The following is a 19573-nucleotide window of genomic DNA, read 5'->3' on the forward strand; positions in this document are numbered from 1 at the left end:
CTTGTCTGGGCTTGTCCCCCTTTATCCTGCTCTGAATATTTCCATCAGCTGTGCTCATCCCTTTTGGGGTCAGCAGCACAGGTGTTTTCTGTCAGTATTTAAAAAGAGGGGATTCCAGCTGATGGTGAAATTAAACCAGTCCATAATTAAAATGAAACTATTTCCCATCTGAACAATTCAAAGGCATAGAAGACTTGCACAGAAGTTTTGGGGAAGGTTTCTCAACCCAGGATAGAATCAGGAAAGGAACAAATCAGGAAGGAACAAATTACCTACTCAAGAATAACCCTGTTACTGTGGGCATTTGCTTGATGTAGGGGGTTGGAACTCTTAAAAGAGCGAGGGTGGAAATCATTCTTTCCACATGCTGGCAAAAGGTCTCACACACTGAGATGCAGTGAGAGACCATGGCTTTTTTTTCCATTAAAATATGCCTAAAATTATGAGTTTCATTAACACATTAAATAAAAACTATTTCCTAACCCATCCCATGCTTATGAAACGGAATTTTTTTTTGCCAAACAAGCCCCAGAAATGCGATTTCCAGCCTTTTGCTTCATGCAACGACTTGTTTGAGGAGGCCAGCTCCAGTCTTTTTCACACTCACTGATCCAGAGGATGTTTTAAGTTGCTTTATCTTTGTTGGACAATGCTGCAGATATGAATTCCAGCACAATCACTCCCTAGACAAGCTTCCACCTCTTTAGATTAGAGTGACGTTGTGACATTGCCATAATGTTCTTTTCCCCTTCCTTTTTCACAGTGTTATATTGGTTTCAATACCCGCCTGCATCCGAATCTTTTATTGTGCCTTTCAGTCTGTGGGACTGGAAATGAAGATGAAATGGATTTTTGTATACCCAAATGCTCTGTAATGCTGATAAGGATGTGAGCAGAATCCAAGAGGATTGTGCATTCAGCCTGTCTGGTAAAGGAGATACTTACTCAACAGTGTGTTGATAAATGATTTGTAAACCTCGCCCTGAATAAAAAGGGGACTCCTTTCTCCTCATGATTCTGATACAAGGAATGGAATAAAAAGCTCAAGGAGATTTTTGACAATGATATGACTCCTGGGAGTTTTCAGAGCCACCTACTCTGCGTGTCCAGCAACAGGCAACAGCTGTTGGGGTTAATCAGTCCAACTTTCCCTTGCTTACATCTCTTGCAGCAATTACGTCATGGGCATGGATCTTAGTTAGCATCTCTTCTCTCTTCATCTTCTGACTGGTGTCAGAGAGTCCCTTTGAGAGCCAGGGGAACTAGAACAGTGGCAAAAACGGCCTTAGCTCTGGTTCTTGCACCACTTTTTCCCGTGCTGGCAGTTGTCTTTATTTCACAGATTGTTTCCATCCTGCTGCAGTGACCACACATGACAAAGCCAGAGGACACAAATGGGCTTCTAAAGGCAGCAGCGTCACAGTGCTGGAAATGCAGAGCAAGGGGAACCAGAACAAATTATTTTACAGAGCTTTGCCTTTAGCAGTGCTAACGATGCCCTTTCCTTAGGCAGGGGGCTGGAGGAGAGCTTGGTTTGCTCAGTCTCTCCTTGAAGTGTCAGGATTCACGATGTCTGACAGGGATGACAAACTGGCACCTGCACCAGGCTGAGGACATCTGATGACAGGAGATAGGCTAAGAAGCTTTTGTGTCTCAGGAGGTCACAAGTGACAGGTTCTCCTGCTGGAACTGTGCTGACAGGCTGCTTTCTGAAGGGATCACGGAGGAAACGAGAAAGTTTCGGATCATCTCCCAACCACAAGTGTAAAAGTGAGCTCACCAGTCCCTCACAGCATCTCACAGGTCAGGGGTGAGTTTGTTCAGCCTGTAACACCAGAAATTGGAGGAGCAGAGACCTGCTCTTGGCGCACCTGTGAGTTAGGGTGACAAATCCCTTGAAGTTAAAAGCAAAAGGGCATTTGGAAATTTCTCTTATTACCCTTTCTCACTGCAACACTAAGAATTGCAAAAACCTTAAAATTCTTAAAAAGTGCCCTTTGGTTTAGGAGTGAGAAGTTTTGTGTGTCAGACACCTGCAACAAGAGTTCTCCTGTTGAATCTTGCCTGGGTTCAGTTGGGCAATTCTGTAATGACATCCAGTCCCTTCAGAGCTGCATTCTGTGCTGTGGGTGAATGATGACTGTAAGAACCTTAATTAGACTTGGAAAGTTACAGATATTGATGCTCTGTTAATCCCAAATAGCAAAGCTCCCACTCTGGTGTAAATATCTGTGTAAGGGATGCACGTGTCTAAGTCACCATCAATTCTCCCCATCATCAGCAGAGAGGCTGCCCTGGAGATGAAAACAAGGGAGCTGAAGGTGCCCAGAGGACGTGCTGGGGGCATGGAATCAAAAAAGCTCAGTCACATCTGTGAACAAGAGGCCAAATAAAAGCAAACCATATATAAAAAGCAGAGTTTCCTTGTGCCCAGCCCCATCTGCTCCTAGAAATAAACTCATTTCAGACCACGTTAAAATCCAGTACTTTTACAGAATAACGCCTGACTGCTGCCGGGGAAATTAAGAGCTTTCCTGGCAAACTAACAAAGGAATTCAGGCCAAAGGTTCGAGGTTTGCAGAGCTGGTTCCATCACACTGACATCCTGCAGCACTGGTGGGCTGATTGAATGCACGGCTGGGTTTTTAGCAAGTGAAAGCACCGGGCGAGGATTCTCCATTTCACGCCCCATTCGTGCCTTGCTGTACAGATGAAAAACGTGGCTCATCCCAAACGCCTCTCGGTTTTACCCCTTGGAGAGTCTGCTCAGAACCTGGCAGCAAAACGGGCAGCCCTTCGCTTCAGCAGCTTCGTTTTGCATCTGCTACAGCTCAGATGTTTTTAGTTCTCTGGGTTCAAACAAAGTCCAAGTCTGGTCTGAACGCTCTGAATGTTGATTTTTGGGCTATTTCTGTGCAAGTTTAAGCAAAAATCCTGTAGCATTCAGCCAACATGCCAAGCATCTGTAAAAGGAATCCCAGTTCAGTTCAGTGTATCAGCAGTTATCCACCCAGCCTTGTCATTTTAATTTTATACATGTTAAGTTTTAATTTAATGGCAAAATGATAATGTTTTTTTCTCTGTTCAGAGCAAGCTCCTGAGCAGGGAATGATCTGCACACCTGTAGAACAGGAGTTCTCTATATAATTAACTGTATTAAACTGGGGGCATCCTAGTGGAAACTTTTAATTTAGTTTTAGCCTCTTAGGGCAGCAATGTAGCCATTCTGCTTATCAGATTAATCTGGAGAGTACTTTAAAATAGCAGATGAGACTTTGTATCTTGTAAAATGGGTAAGAATAACAAGAAATATGACTTCAGGTCATGCCTGTGGGTGCTAATCCCAACAGTTCAGCAACGTGGACCTGCTTAGCAATTTTAAGATGCACTTTAAACTGCGAATAAAACCCTTAGTAGGTGCTTTAACTTTCTATCTAAAGCAGAGTCGATTAAATGAACTCATTTGGAACTATTTCTAACTGATCTTTACACTGTGTCCAATCCACTAGCTATACTGCTGTTTCTTATACAATTTTGTTCATTTTGAATGCATGGTGTGCATTTGAAAAACGAAAGCATATTAGCATGGCCTTGAATTTTATTTTACAGCACCCTCTAAAGATCCTCCAAAGATCACCAATGCTGTTGAATTTTAGTTCCATAAAACAAAAGTGAGGCCTTTTCTGTCTTTTTTTTTCTTCCACCATCCATAGCAAAGTAATTTTTGCCAAGGGAAGAAAGACAATGAGGTTCTGTTTCACATTAAACAGAAATAACTTCCTCTGTGCATTGGGGAAAAAAAATAGAGGGCCAAATCAGACCAGACTGCACACAACAAAATCTGAATGAATCGGTATAGATGCTCCAACTCTTTCCTAACACAGTGCCTGAGATTTGATTCACTCTGCTGGTTCACACTCTCACACTTCTCTTGGTCTCAGGATATTCCTGCTGTGTTTGATTAGATATTGTTATCCTGTTCTAGTCCAACCACATTTGTTATTAACTATGGCACTTCTACTATTCCAGACATGGAATGTGACTGATGAAAGGGACCTGTTCAGCGTAGCTGGTTAAATATTCCAAAATTTCAACAGACTTACACTGTACCTTTTCCTGGAGGAAACCTGAAGAGCACATTTTGGTTAAAGGAGGAATGCTGTCCCATTTTAATGCCACCAGTTTGCTGCTTATCAATAACACAGTCACTTCAGGGCTTGTTTTATTTTTGTAACACTCTCCATGGTTTATTAATGAAAATAACTTGCCAACTTTTATTCTTCTCAAAAAAAAATAAAATGGTAACACACAGATGTACAAACCCACATTCATGTGTTGCTTTATTGGTGCATTACAACATTACATTTCCTTCACACTGAGAAAGCATGAGATTAAAATACACTGATCCACAAAAATGCCCTCCCTACGCTGACTTTGCACTGGTGATCACGGCACCGACAGACCCCTCCACGAGTTTCATTCCATTAAGTCCTTCATAATTTTAATTATATTTTAATCAAAGCTTTTACACTGCCTGTTTCATGACTCTCAATTTAATTATTCCCATTAAAACGTGTTATTCCTTACTGCTTTTCCAAGTTCACCAATTACTCCAGCCATTTAAGTTTTTATGCCGTGTTGCACTTCATATCCAGTCTTTTAACATCCACTCCCCATCTGAGGGCTGCACAGGCTTTCCCCAGCCCAAAGAAGACAGCTTGTTTGTATCAAAAGCCATTAAAACACTGGGAATGTGTACAGCACACTCAGTTTGGAGAATACGCCAGATCTATATAAAAACATGCAAAATGCTCTATGCATCAGTATTAAATTTCTAATTTGATTTAAGGTTTTTGTTTGTTTGTTTGTTTAAACATTTGCATATAACCTGGAAGACTAGGGGTCCTGCTGAAAGTAAAAGCTAATGGCTAAGCCTGCCCCCCTTCCTCTAGGGCTTTCTTTAATCCTCCCATGTGAAGCAATAGAAAGTTGCATCTCTTACAGAATTCTGCAGGATGGTTTAAAAAACATTATAGGAAGATTAAACCTCCACTAGACTGTGTGGGTTTCTAGAATAAGACCTCAGTTACACTAGAGGAGCGTTCTGTCAAATCCAGTGCAAAAGCTGAACAACTTGGCTTTGCTGATGCTGGTTTTGTGAATTTATATTCACCAGCAATGTCTGGGTAATGTCTCCGCTGTAGAGTTCAGAATTCTGTAACTGCCAGTAAAACATCCCACCTCTCACTGACAGAGTCAAACTGGGATCAATTTTAAAGTAGATCAAGCCTGATTTCTACAGAACACTTCGGTTCATGCCTAGCACATTCTGTTCCCTCATGCCATTTCCTATTTGTAGTTATTTCCAAACATCATATAAGTTTATACATAGCAAGGTTGCATCCTCTTGTACACAATTATTATGTTTATTTATAAAGGGACTCTAAATTTACTTGCTCTCTATAAAAATTCAAGTGTTGCCAATCAGGAAGTAGCTCTTCTCAGAAAAAAAAAAACCCAAAACAACCAAAACCTACAAAGCTTAGCTTTGAGAAAATGACATGACAAGCCTTACATGAAGACACTGAGCTGTTTGAATCACAAAATGCCTACGAGGCCAATGCATATTCCAACAGGAACACGTAAATTATAGTTATGGCAGCAGTCTCCTCCAGTCTAAAGCACCGTAATAATGGTGGTCGATCAACGTGATCTTGATCTCTTTAACCAGCAGCTCCGAGTGCCAAGATGGGGTCTGGAACATTTGCCTGCTTTTTCACAGGACACCTAAGGGAAAAAACATCTGGAATCTGACATCCTGCCACCCAAAGGTACATCATTTCACAGGAATGTGATGTGTGCTGCATAGTGCATATATAGACAACAAAAGAGAATCCCAAGTGCTAATAAATTAACCCAAACCCCACGCTCGGGAACCTTCCCCACACCAGCAGCGGTTGGATTTGCTGAGTCTCAAGTCAGGCACCAAGCCAGCCTTCCCAAACACCACGAGCTGGAAAAGTGGAATGGGACAAGCAGAAAAGTGTCTCCAGCCATCCCCTGGACATGTTACAGCGCTGGGAACCACCACAAGCACTCCGAGTCACAAATGAAAATCTCTGCATTTCTTCAGGTCACCAGTGCCATGGTGAGACACCACACGAGAACGGACATGGCACACCAGGGCCACAGAAAACTCTGTGCTTCCCTATTCTCCCAGTTTGAAGATTTTTTTTTTTTTTTTTTTAATGACATTTCCTTCAAAAACTTCAGCTTGTGGAATGTCACGGGAGTTCTTTTCTTTCGCTTTGTCTGGGTGGTAATTACTGCAAGAGCTGTCAAAACACTGCTGATGATGTAATATCAAGTTTTTAGTCCGTCCTGTGAATATATACGTTACTGTAAGCTGGTAATTTGAACAGCATGGAATTTCTTGAATGTGAGAATCACCCTGAAGAACTACTAATCCATGAAGCTTGGCTCTTACAAACATTTAACCCTTCATACCTTTCATCTGCTTTATGATTAGTAGCTCAGAATGACCTTGTCAAAGCCTGACAATTAATGCAAAGTTTTGCCAGCATATGGAGATTTTTTTTTTTTATGTTAGAAGGCAACAAGATAAACATAAGGATGATGCCCTAAGTTATCAAATTATATGAAGGAATGGCTGGCCCCAACAGATGCTGAACACCTGGTGAAAAGTGCTGTGTGTACTCACCACCCATCAAAAATCTATGAGTGCTGAAGATGACCAGAACTTTGTAGAAGGTAAGTCAGTAGCTCAGAAAAATCTGTTTCCAGATCTACTATATCCTCAACCACATCTCCCCAGAATTACTCTCTTAGCCATTCTCCATACAGGATTGTTTGTAATTCTTTCCCCTTCCCTCAAGCAGTCTATCTGTTTGCAGTAGACTGAAAACAGGTAATGCAACAACAAGTCAATACGAACTGAAAAATAAACTTTAGAAGGTTGATGATATTATGGCATTAAAAATAAAATATTTAACTTCTCTTTATAAAAAGGAAAGAAACAAAAGGAAAAAAACAAAAAAACCAAAACACAGTAAGAAACACTGTTAAGAGACCAGTTGGGAGGAAATGTGAGAAGGCTAAAAGTTCATTCTGCACATTTCTTAACAGTCATACGGGACCTTCAGTTATTCCCTCCAGAGGCAGCCCAGTAGCATTATCTGCTGTAGGTCGCTCTTCTTTCTTCCCAGAGTTCTGATCCAGCAGGCTGACGTAAGATTTGTGACAGGCTGTGTTGCCCAGAGGAGGGTAGTGCTGTCTGTAGCAAATATAAGCAAAAATGAGGCCAATGATCCCTCCAACGAAAGCATCTAGACAAGAGGAGCAACAAAAGCAGAAGCACGTTACCAGGGAAAGGTCAGCCAGAAGGGACAACTGTAAATAGAAAACATTTGCTTGGCGTGGAAGTGTTTGACCCCGAAAAACGTGAATTTTGAATTTTCGTGAAGAATTCGGAGCCAAACCCCACAGCCACACAGGACACATAAAATCAGTGCTCTGAGGAGACACGGCCAATATTCTGAATATCCCAAATGTAGGTGGCTGGCTGTGCTCTGGGAGATGAGCAGAGGGAACAGAATGGCCTATATTAAACACCCATGATGGTCCAGAGAGCTGCTGACCGGCATTTGTGGGTTAAAACCCACGGATCTTCATCCAGTCTGCCATCAGTCAGAGTGATCCCAGCCAGGATTTCAGTTTATGGACAGTGCAGCTGACAGTGCTGCTCTCAGCAGCCAGAGCTCTCCTGCTGACAGGTCCATCTCAGCCTATTGCACTGACTGCAGTCTGCTCCCTGCACAAGCATCCCCAGGAAAAAAAAAAAAGGCAGTTAAAATGCCAGATCTGCTCATGACTGTTTGTATTCCGGAAGGAATCCTCCAGTGCTGACAGGGAGCAGTTGGATGTAAGTGGAAAATGATCTCCCTTCAGGCAGTGGGCCACTGCAGCTACAGCAATTCATTTCTCTCGCAGCCCCTGAGAAAGACAGCTGTCAGCAACCATTTCAGGCTGGGTAAATTCTTACCAAAAGCACCTGAAAGGTCAAAGACTGGCGTGCCTGTTAACTGACTTAACGCCTTCTGAATATCTTTCTTTGGTGTTTTTTACTATCCCACAGTCCTTCCTAAAAAACCAAAATAAAATAGGCTAAAATAAGGCCCTTGCATGAGAGATTTGCAGCTCTCACACACACAGGCAATTTTAAGTTTTCTATGGGAACTGAAAAGCACCTGAAGTGTAAGAAGATTCCTTCTGCTGTCAGGGTCTGCCTCTTACTAAAATACTCCTCTGATCTTGTGTTTCATTTCCAAACAACCAGAGGGAAAATTTCACTGGAAATACACCCTGTCTTTGAAAGCCTCAGATTTAGCACCAAAAAATAATGGAAATGAACAAAAGGCACTGGCTGGGATAGGACTTGGCAGCACATTTTATTGTAACAAGACTTATTAAGCACTGTATCATCTGTGTATACCTGTGTTTCCAACCTTTCAATTACAAAGAAACCACAGCGTAATAAAAACGGTGAATCATTGAGTTTAGTGACAACGGAGGGTAAATCAATACAGATTATTTTTGTCCAAAGTCCTTAAATAAGGATTAAATCCCCTAGCTTGTCAGCCTGATGTATATTAGAACAAAGGCATTAGAACAAGGTTCAATTTTCAGTGGGTAATAAATGGTTTGTAATCATCAGAGAAGCGAGATTTCTTTTAACAGGAGTAGTCAGGGCCAGAAAACCTGAAATATTTAATGTTGAGATGGATAAATTGAAGAAGTGTGATTACCAGTCACAGCTGAGGAAGAGGAGATCCCTTCTAATCCTATGTTCCCTTTCTAAACACAAAAGGATGTAACCAATCTATCACAAACAGATGTAACAGAGGTTCAAGCAAGATTTTAAAAGGCGATTGTGTGTACACAGTATTTGGAAGCAGATGGAATCTTGCCCTACCCACCCAGCAGATGATTTTATACCATTCAGCCTGTCCCTATCAAATTGTCAGGGTACAAAAGGTGCCAAGGGCAACAATTTTCACTGTACAGCATCAGTCAACTTGTAAAAAACTTAGTTACTGTGACAAGATTAATTTTCTATAAACCTGTGTTGGGTTCTCAGATTACTCTGCTTTAGCTGTGGCAGACTGAATATTGTTCCAGCTGTTTTTTTTTAATTTTTCTTAGCAATAAAGTCAACCCTATAATTTCTATTTTTAATTACAGGTTTCTCCATAATTTTTCCACATTTTTCTTCCCACATTTCTCCACATTTTTGCCAGTCCTCTACAAGTTCCCTGGCATTTTAAGACTTGCTGTAAACTTGCCCTGATTATTTCTTTGCCTAAACATTCACATGCAAATTATGCAACTCTGGGCCACAGTTTGTAATAAAGATTCACTACATGAGTTATGCCAAAGATTTCTCGCTTACTGACCTTGACTGGGGGTGAGGAGCAAACACACAGGCAGCTATTCTGACTCCTGTTTTTGAAGATAACAATTCTGTCTCTGTTTGAGCTCATAGGAGCCATAACTTTTTTTGTTTGTTTGTTTGGGGTTTTGTTTTGGTTTGGGGGGGGGTGTTTGTTTGTTTTTCCCATAAAGGAAAAATAACATTTTTCAGTCTCAGTATTTATTTCCGCTTATTCCATTAGTAAACTAACATTTCCAGAATTAGAAGTCTTTAGAGAGATTTAGGGACTAAAAAGCAGTCCACAAACGTTCTGCATTCACAGTGAAATATCCTAATACCCAACACTAAGGTCTTGAATATTACTTTCTTCAGCCAAACTCAAGGGAGCTCATAAAGTTCTCATAATATTGACATTCTGAGCCCACTCGATGGCTTTTTAATATGAGGAGACTCCACTCCATCTTTCACCCACAGTGTGCTCAGCCTTGGACATTAAACTGATGGTCCTTTTTCATTGCCCACAGCTCAGAGGAGGCTCCATCACAAGCCCCCATAAATAATTTAGCACAATTAGCTGACTCTGCAGAGCTTAAAAGTCAAGGCCTGAGGTTCTGTGCTGTGTATCCCAGAGTGAACAATTCCCTCCCATGAGGACAGAGTTCTTCCAGGGAAAAACACAGGTCAGCTGTGGGATAACGTCTGCCAGCACTGCTCTTTGAGAAGAGCTGAGTTTCCAGCTCCACCTCCTTAAAATTCCAAGACAAAACACGAGCAGCTGTGATGAGCACAGCCACACAACCCCCTGGGTGCAGTTCTCCTCCGTGGTGAATAAAACACGCCGTAAGAACCTTCCTCACGGCACACGTTTCATGGCATAAATAATTCCTGCTCCCGGCAAGAGACAGTACACGCTGCAAACACGTGTCCAGAGCTTGAGAGTGAGCCTGGACATCCTGCTCACATTCATTCACACTGCTCCCTCGCTCCTCAACAGGGAGCCCAAAGCAGCCCAGTGTCACACACACACACATCTGCTGCCTGCCCCTCCTGCTGAGGCACCGCCTCGAGCTCTCAGCTTGGTGCTGGAGCCTCTGTCCGACTTCTCTGCTGCTGAGCAAGGAGTAATGAGCCCTGAAACAACACAGGGGACCTGCTGGAAACCAGGAGACTCCTTCAAGAACACGCCAAGGCTGATGGCTGGTGATTCAGCAGCTAAGGCAGAGCAGCAAGAACACGACAGGGAGAGAAAAGGCATGGATGGGTCTGGATCTCATGGATGGGTCTGGATCTGGAGGGAATGAGGAAGAGAAATTGGGAGTGAAGTGAAGCCCGGGAAAAAGGGAGAGGCGAAAGGTGTTTTTAAGATTTTCTTTTATTTCTCATTCTCCTGATTTGGTTGGTAATAAATTAAACTAGTTTCCCCGAGTCAAGTCTGTTTTGCCCATGCTGGTAATGGCTGAGTGATCTGTCCCTGAACCATCTGAACCCATGGACCTTCCATTATACTTTTTCTCTCCTGTCCAGCTGAGAGTGGCTTTGGTGGGAACCAATTTCCAGCCTGTCTTGGAAAACAGGAAACAACATGTAACTAGCACGGGGAGGAGCACTCATGACCTCGAGGGGAGTACGATTTGCAAGGCCAGCAGTGCTGCAGCAGCAATGCCACACAAAGCCAAGAGGACCTGCACAACAGAATCAGAAATGCATCCCAAGCATGGCATTTCCAATAGGAATATAGGGACAAACAGGGCAAAAGTAATTACAGGCTGGTTTGTTTAGTAGGAGGGATGAGCGAAGAGCAAGGAAGGTACAAAGATGGCAAGAAAGAGGGTCAAGAAATGGTAGAAGAAAGAATAGATGGTAGTGTTTTCTGAATTGTACCTCAATAATATGTGTAATTAATAAATGGGAGAGTCTTCTACATCAGTTACATCTTACATCTGAATTTTAACAGGCTGAGACAGCAGTCTTTCTGTGACAAACACCGTTAATCTGCCTGGTGTTGCAGTCCAGAAGTGCCTGCTGTGAGGGGAGAGAGTGTGCTGTGCCAGAGACCTGAAGCTGTGAAGGTCAGTCAGCGCTGGTTAACTCAACCTCACCAGGCAACCTCAGCCCCCACCCAGGAGCAAGGAAAATCAATAACAAACCATGGTGTTTTAACTGTGAGATAATTAAAAAAAAAAAAAAAAAAAAGTGGGAATAAAGCTGGCTCACCTTGCCAGTGGTGTTTGTAGTCACACATCCGTGACAGGGCAATCATCATGGCACAGTAGAGGGGCAGGATGGCTGCACAGAGCCTCCAGCTCTTGCCCCGGCCGCTCTCGGTGAAGCAGTGCAGCTTCCCAGCCAGGTAGAAGGTGGTAAAGCCAAGGCCTGAAAATGCAACTGATAAGGACAAACACGTCACTAGGGTGTTTTCTTCTCATCACTGCTATCCCTCAAGGTCTGGCAGCAGGATTGCTCTGCTGCACAGAAGGGCTGGACGCTCCAGGGTGATAGCGGAGCTGAGGGAAGTCGAGAAGATCCATCTGCAAAAAACTGGGGGAGCTTCCTAATTTAAATGGTGATTCCTATGGAATCACATCAGTGGTGTTGTTGTAGCACAGCATTTTAAGGGGATGTAGCAAATTGCCTTCTTGCTTTGTTTGGATTTTTAACAAAGCAATTAGGAACTCTAAGAAACCCCCATTTTTGAGGGGCTGAATGGGGAAAGACAATCTTCCACAAGGCCCATGACATCCTTACATTCTCCACAGCAGTGGTGTTATCAGCATGGCAATGCAAGCACCCAGGCAAGTGAGCACTGCAAAGCAAATTGACTTTCTTCTCCTACACACTCAGCTTTCACATAATCTGACATGTCTGCAAACACTGTGGTACCTCTAGACGTTCACCCGTGAAAGAGAAATTTAATTTTTTTTTTTTTTTCCCTTCAGCAATTTACCTTTTTCCTCTGGGGGAGACAGCAGCTGTGAAGAGAATGCCTGATTTTATTTGCACACTAAATTAAACATTTAAGCAAATTTTTTAACTGCAGTCACAAAAGCTTTCTCATGCTTCAACCTTCAGCACATCTTTCCTGATTTTAGACCTATTCGAAAAAAGTCAAGGTTCAAAGCAGAAAAGGATCCAGACAGTTTGTACTGTAATTGAATTACATTCAAATGAGATTTTTAGGTTCCATTAACCAGTTTCTATAGAACATGCACAACTGGCAGTGATGAGAGAAGTTAAGCCCCAAGTTTCTGTACTGAATTTCTCACCTTCCAGAGAGATACTAGATAGATTTTTTCAAATTATTATCATTTTTTAATATGCATTTTTATTTTCTGAAAGAACCAAACATCTGAATATTTTTTTTTGTGTAGGAAAATCAGTGCTGCAGCTGAGGATGTAGCTCTGGGAAACACATCTCCTTTCTTCAATGCCAAATTTCATACTTAATTTTGCTTTTGACTGCAGAGATCAAAAATTAGAACACGAGCATACAAACCACAGAGAGCAAAATTAGAAGCATTTATCAAAGAATTTGAAATATTTTTTTTCTGATTACCTTTGTACTTTTTGTGATATCTGAGTAACTCCATAAGAAGTAACAGGTGGTATATTTATCCAACCATCTGAAATCTTTTTTTTTTTTCTGAATACCTTTCTATCTTTGTTGTATCTGAGGAACTCTAGAAGGGGTAATGGATGACATTCATAATACATAATATATAATTCTGTTCTGGTTCTGCTATCAGCCAAGGTAATGGTAAAACCACTATCAGTGCTGGGTCAGATATTTATCTTTCCTTCCAGTCTCCTGATAGGGCTTTTCAAATGCCCCTCACCTCAGGTTCCCAAATGTCAGGTGTGGTGAAGCAATCCCTTTGTGTCCTGCTGATAAATCCACGGGCTGCTCAGTTTTAGCTGCCACTACAACAGAGTGCTTCCACGATTGCATTTCCTCTTCAAACACCCAAACATATCACAGAATGCAGATTAATCATCAAACCAGTACACCAGATATGCTGCTTTCTGGATGCTTTTTCAACCAGTGCTGATTCCATATTTGTCAGAAGACAGTGGGAGGCAAACTGTGAAATGTTAACAATCCTGAATAAATGAAGATGTCTTGCAGACTGGGCTACCTTCCCATGCACAGACCTTTGAGAGCTGAGCAAACTTTGCCTTTCAGACTGTTGAACAGGAAGAAATAATTTCTTCTGACAGTTCAGGGAATCCTTGAAATAAATGTGTTTTCCTAAAGAGTAGCATGTGTTGCACAGAAAAGGGCTGTGAGATGCACAGTCCAAGCTCCAGGCTGTACCCACCAGGAAAAAAAATAAACCTCTGCTACTGATAACATGGCTCAGAAAACTGGAATAGCCCCCTCCTTCTTCAGATATCCTCTCCAACTCTCAGCACTTAGACTGACAGACCTACACCAACAAATTAACACTTCTTTTGTGCCCCTCCCATTGGTTACATTTCCATTTTTCATCTTGGGTTGTTACTTTTGAGACCTTCAGAATTAAAATCTGAAGACAGTACTCCCAGGCAGAAGAATAAACTGCTTTGTGGTTTCATTTTCAGGCAACCTGCAGTGCCCTGCAATTTAGAGGGCTTAAAGAAATACTGCCCAAACTGTAAAGCAGGTGTTCAGTTCACACAGACTCATATTCAGGGTTACTAACATTTACCAGGCAATTTTACTAGCAATTGTCAGTAGCAGTAAATTTAGCTAAATGGACTTAAGAGAAAATCTGGTGATATTTAAAAAAAAAAATAAAATATTTCCCCAGAATTAGTGGCTTTTTTTTTTTTTTTTTTGTCAAGACCTGCTGCATTTCCAGGAGGAGGTGCTCGTGAATGAACATGGAAATTCAGGAAACGAGACAAAAAGGAGGATTTTGTCTCAGATGGCTGATGTGTTCCTCTGAACCAAAAATCAGGAACAGACTCACAGCCGCTCCTCTAGGGGAATTTCTGGTTTCTTGCAGAAAGAAATTAATGCTCTGTTTATGGAAAGGAGGCAAGAACACAACATCAAATGCCAACCAGGTCTCTTTGGAGACTGACATAGAAGAAAGTAAGAAAAATCGCTCTGACTTAGTTTAAAACAATTTTAACGCAACACAGACACATTGGTGCAAATTCCAGACACGAATATTTGAATTATTTTAAGTGGTGAAAGAGGAGAAAGGAAACAAATCAAGAGATATTTTAAACCATTGGTGTAGCTAACTCAAAATCAAAGTCCTGACACCACGAGTTGCTGGACAGAGGAAAACCTCTCCTAAGACAAGCCACAGGTTCTACCAGGGCGTGACAAAATGCTGCATATTTTGTGAACTGTCATGGAACTGTTCTCTTTAAATAAGCCAGCTGGGGTGTCTTAAGAAATTAACAGAGACGAAGGGAATTTTGGAATGAAAAGGAAAAATCTAAGTCTTACAGGGAGTAAATTTAAAATTTTAAAATTTAAGCCTTACTGGAGTAAATAAAACTACATTAGGATCAATTGTTCAGTCTGTTTTATCGTATTATTTAAAAAAAAAAAAAAGTTGACAGCACCTGCAGGCACTGCAGGCCCCCTCCTGACATTGATTCTCCCCAGACAAGGGTGAGATCTGCACCAACCAAACAATTACCAAGTTAAAATGCAGAAAGTGAGAAACTGTAAACAAGAATCTGAGCTGAAGCACCCCGAGAAAATTATTCATTACAAAAATGTAACTGCTTTTTTGTGAGTGTTTTCTGAAAATTAAACTACCCCACGAGGATCTTCAGCTCCTCAAGTTTTGATGGATGCTTTGCTAAGCGCACAATAAATGCCTTTTTTTTACACTAAGCAGTTTTTGAGCCGAAGGAAAAAAAAAAAGAAAATCCCCAACTTACTTAAGTGGCATCAAATTACAGAACTGCAAAGCAACCATTCCAATGGCCTGTAGAAGAATCAGAGAAAATGATCCATCTCTTTGTCTGCAGTGCTGTATACTTGCAGTGATTACTATATATTTTCCGAGTGCAGACACATGCTATTCATCTCTGGAATGGCCCAGCAGCCTGCTGTGTCATTCCTGTAGCTGGGGCTACTGGCAAATATTTTAGGTTTCACACTGTTCAAAGACTGAACTATTTATCTTTCTTGAAGGAAAAAGTGGGATACCAAATGAGTGCATAAATTTTCATGCTGGAATTCAGCTCAAAGAGCATTTTATACATGTACAGTTCCCACAGAATGTTTTGAGCTTATTATCACAGGCAAAATGCTTTTATTTTCTTTTTTTTTCCAAGTGGGACAGTCAGTCACCTTCCCTTTGGCTTAGCTTTATTAATTTCTCTTCACAGAGAAAGACAGTTCAGCAGAAGCAACATGAAAAAAAAATACAAATGTGTGCAGAGACTTGGGAAACAAAAAGGAGTTGTTGGAGACAGAGATGTGTTAGAACACAAATAGATGTATATTATCTGCAAAGCAAGAGTGTTAGTCACTAGGTTGTTTTTGCAGGACTGTCACAGTGAATTCTTGTGAACATTTTTTGGGTTATTTTCGGATATATTTTTATACACTTTTCCAGATACTTCATTTTACCTGAAATACCTGAAGTGGTCTCAGAGTGCTTCCAAAGAGAACTGAGTTTTGATGTGTTCAGTTCACCAAGTTATTCACAAGAAGTCCTAAAGGTGAACCTGCTCCATTTCTGTTGACAGAAACCTCAAACAAATCCCCTTTCTCTGAGAACACAGTTCAGAGGAGCCCAAACCAATCCAAGATTCTGGAACTACTTTGAAGAGAAGGGGTCAACGCTCAGGCAATAATTGGAGAGGCCTTATTATTAATATAAGATAAATGAGACTGGCCTGTAAATGCAGCCCTAATCACACACTAGAAAAAGCCCTTTCTGTGCTCAGGATTAGGTCATTGTGCCTCCAGCTCTAATCCAAATTACAGTCGTGGGGCATTTACGAGATCCCTAACTACAAACAACCCCTGCCAAGAGCAATTTTTTCTTTTCCAGTCCAACCCTGGAATACATCAAGTCCCACCCATGGGGATCAGGGATCTTGTCTCCTTTGCCATCCTCGATAACGGGTCACATCCTGCACAACTACTCATCATTTCCAGAAAGGGTTACACAGAAGATCCCTGCTTCTCTTTTCATGCTCTGAGACACAGCAGGAATAGGAAAATGTTATTTATTCCTGCAACACTGCAAAATGCAAACCCTGATCTACCCACCCTCTGCAAGAGGAACTTCTCCCTGGGGGTTTTATGTAAAGAAGAAGAGCCTGGGGATGGAAAAAAAAAGGTAAATGATTTGAAGTCTTCTTCAAGCACACCTTAGGTATCCAAGCAAAGCAGGACACCAAGGGGTGAGTGGCTGCACAGTGACATTACACTGGCACTGAACTCAATGCTGGGCTCCAAACTTCTACAAAACTCTCCTGAGAGAAACTTTTAATGACTCTTGAGAGAATCAGGGACTGGAAAGCTGGGCATTTCCAGTTCAGTCTAGATCCCCCAAAGACAGCAAAACTAAAGTTGCTCTCCATTCTGGAGTACACAGCACACCTGGGATTAATCTCTTCAATCATGCAAAGAAAAAAGAGGAAAATATATTGGCACATAATACCATTAAAAAAAAAAAAAAAAGCTGTTGTGTTGAATAATTTTGGTGGATATGTCACAGAGGGGGTAAAAGCATTAAACACAACCTTTCCTGAGTATACTCAGAGTTTGAATTAAGAAGCCAATAAGCCCCACAGGAGATTTTATTCTTTTTTTTTTTTTTGCATATCTAAGAAATCCATTTCTTATTTCCCTGGATTCTTTTATAAAAGGATGAAACCTTTCAGTGAGATGGTGCCATACAGCTGTTAATTAAGAGATTTATCTTGAAAATAGGGGAGTAGCAGCAATTACTGCCAAAAACCTGTGGCTTGTAGCTCATTTGTTACTTAAAATGCTCACTTTCAACGGAAGGAAATATGATTATCCTGCATGAAATTGCTAGCTAAAGATAATTAACAGTTCAAATTTAGATAGCCAACTATAATTACATGTACTGAAGTAATATTTTATATGAATTATCACAGGAGAGCAAACAATTCTATTGAAATTCAATAATTTCTTCCCTCTGAAGCACATAAACAATTTTAATTTTTTTCAAACAAATGAATGGCTTTTAGAAGGTAAAAATGTTTTCATTTTTACAGCTGACTAATATTAATTATTGAGTGGAAAAGGGGAGGAGGAACTACCTGTCCTCTCACTGTGATGACATCATATTGCCCAGTCATCTTTCCTCTTTTTAGTGGCACAGCAAGAAACACCACAAATCCTGCACTCATTTAATTAGTGCTTCACCAAGCAAATCTGGTGCAAGCATGAACTGAATAATCAGCTTTTATATTATCAGAGGAGGCAACTCCTCAGGGGTAACACAACAGCAGTGCACTGCACAGTGACAGACAACACTGAGTGGAACAATCAACTGGCAAGATAAAGAGAAAATAAAATATTGACCAACCAGCCAGTCAACAGCAAAGGGGCTGGGTTGTTTTAAGAACTGTTGTAGTGGTTTTTACCTGCCTAAGATGACAACTCACACCAAGCAGACTCCTGGGCTGACTGTCAGGGATTTTAAAACTGGTTTAGAGAAGGAAAAAAAAAATATAAAAAAAACCCCAAAATCGGGAGATTTCTCTTCTGCTCCCAAAACCAAGGAGTGGATTAGATAGAAACCTAATCTAGGAGTAATCTTTAGAATTCTTCCTGCCCAAATAAGCAGGGTTTTTCTAGGAGGAATGGGACACATCCAAGAAAATGTGAACCTGTTATCAGGACTAACACTGTTAGAGATAAATACACATTTGCAAGGTTAAAACACAGAACATTTTTTGGTAACAGAATCAAGGCCAGACCCATGAATATTCACACCTAAATTGTAATCCTGCTTCTCATATTTAACTCCCACCCATCACCTCCCCTACTGAACACAGTGATACTCCATTTTCATCCACATTCCAGCCTCTTTGCCATGCTAAACGATACCAGAAAGTGATATTATATTCTATTGCTTGACAACACAAATAACTATCTTTTAACCATTACTATTGACCTTTTTGTTATCAACCCGTAGTTCCATTTTTCTAGACAGGATCTTTCTGTGTTCACCCACACCAGCTTACTGATTTCAGCCAAGAACAATCCCAGAGCAGGGACCATGGAGAACAGAACAGAAAAGAATATTTCAGTTAGAAGGAACCTACAATTATCATCTGGTCCAACTGCAGGGCTGACCAAAAGTTAATGCAAATTATTAAGGGCAGTGTCCAAAAGCCTCTTAAAGACCAAAACAGAGTTGGGAAACACCGACCATGTCTCTGGGAAGCCTCTTCCAGTGTCAGACCACCCTCTTGATAATGACCTGCTCCCACTCTGAACCTTCAGCTTTGAGTCATTTCCACGTGTCCTGTCACTGGATCCCAGGGAGGTCAGCAAAGACAGGCTAACACAACGAAGAATAAAAGGGCTTATCATATCATAGAGAACTTCTTGCATGACTGAGCAAGTGATGTATTAAATATTCAGTGATATTTAGATATTTTTAAAATGACGATTTAATGTGACTCACCAGTCATATTAAATCATATTTAGTCCCAAGTGTCTATGGAAATGCTATGATAACATAAACATCTGGTCAACCATTCTGATTTTTATTTTCTGATTAATTCCCTCAGTAAAATCATCCAAAGTTTTTTTTCCTTTCCCCCACCTCCCCTGCAAGTGATTTTTTTAAGACCTCCCTTGCAGTTCCATCCACAAAACCAAGTTGTGTTGCCTTTCAACCCAATCAGAAACTTCCAGCATAATCATTCCCCAAAAGCTTCTAGTTCCTTAAACAAAGTGTAAGAACCCCAGACTGAGAGACTTCTAAACCACTATCTTAGTTCAGACTGAAACAAAGACAAACCAAAAGTCTCAGGAGAAAATCACCAGACAGATCAGTTGATTGCAACAAAGCTGTATTAGTTACAAAAATATTTTGCATAAATATTTTTCCTGCAGGTTTCATTGGATAAAACACTGAACGTTATTTGCTCAGTCCTCAGCAGAAGGAAGTGGGGAAA

General features: G+C 41.1%; 1 protein-coding gene across 4 annotated transcripts in view; it reads right to left on the minus strand.

The window, feature by feature from the left end:
- Positions 1–4315: 4315 nt before the first annotated feature.
- The window catches only part of PLPP4 (phospholipid phosphatase 4), a 46178-nt gene continuing 30920 nt past the window's right edge, over positions 4316–19573 (minus strand). For 3 of the 4 annotated variants that reach the window (XM_027890873.1, XM_027890875.1, XM_027890876.1), the window contains exons 6-8: positions 11666–11836; positions 7158–7346; positions 4316–5787 (exon numbers count right to left, since the gene is read on the minus strand). In XM_027890873.1, coding sequence (XP_027746674.1) covers positions 5777–5787; positions 7158–7346; positions 11666–11836 — 371 coding nt within the window. In that variant the 3' untranslated portion in view covers positions 4316–5776. Of the gene's footprint in view, positions 5788–7157; positions 7347–11665; positions 11837–19573 lie in introns of those variants that run through there. The other variant, XM_027890877.1, reaches the window with a different exon arrangement.

The sequence above is a fragment of the Empidonax traillii genome, unplaced genomic scaffold, assembly GCF_003031625.1.
Source record: "Empidonax traillii isolate 1590-97213 ecotype Southwest subspecies unplaced genomic scaffold, ASM303162v1 scaffold301:size691294, whole genome shotgun sequence".
In the NCBI taxonomy this organism is placed as follows: Eukaryota; Metazoa; Chordata; class Aves; order Passeriformes; family Tyrannidae; genus Empidonax; species Empidonax traillii.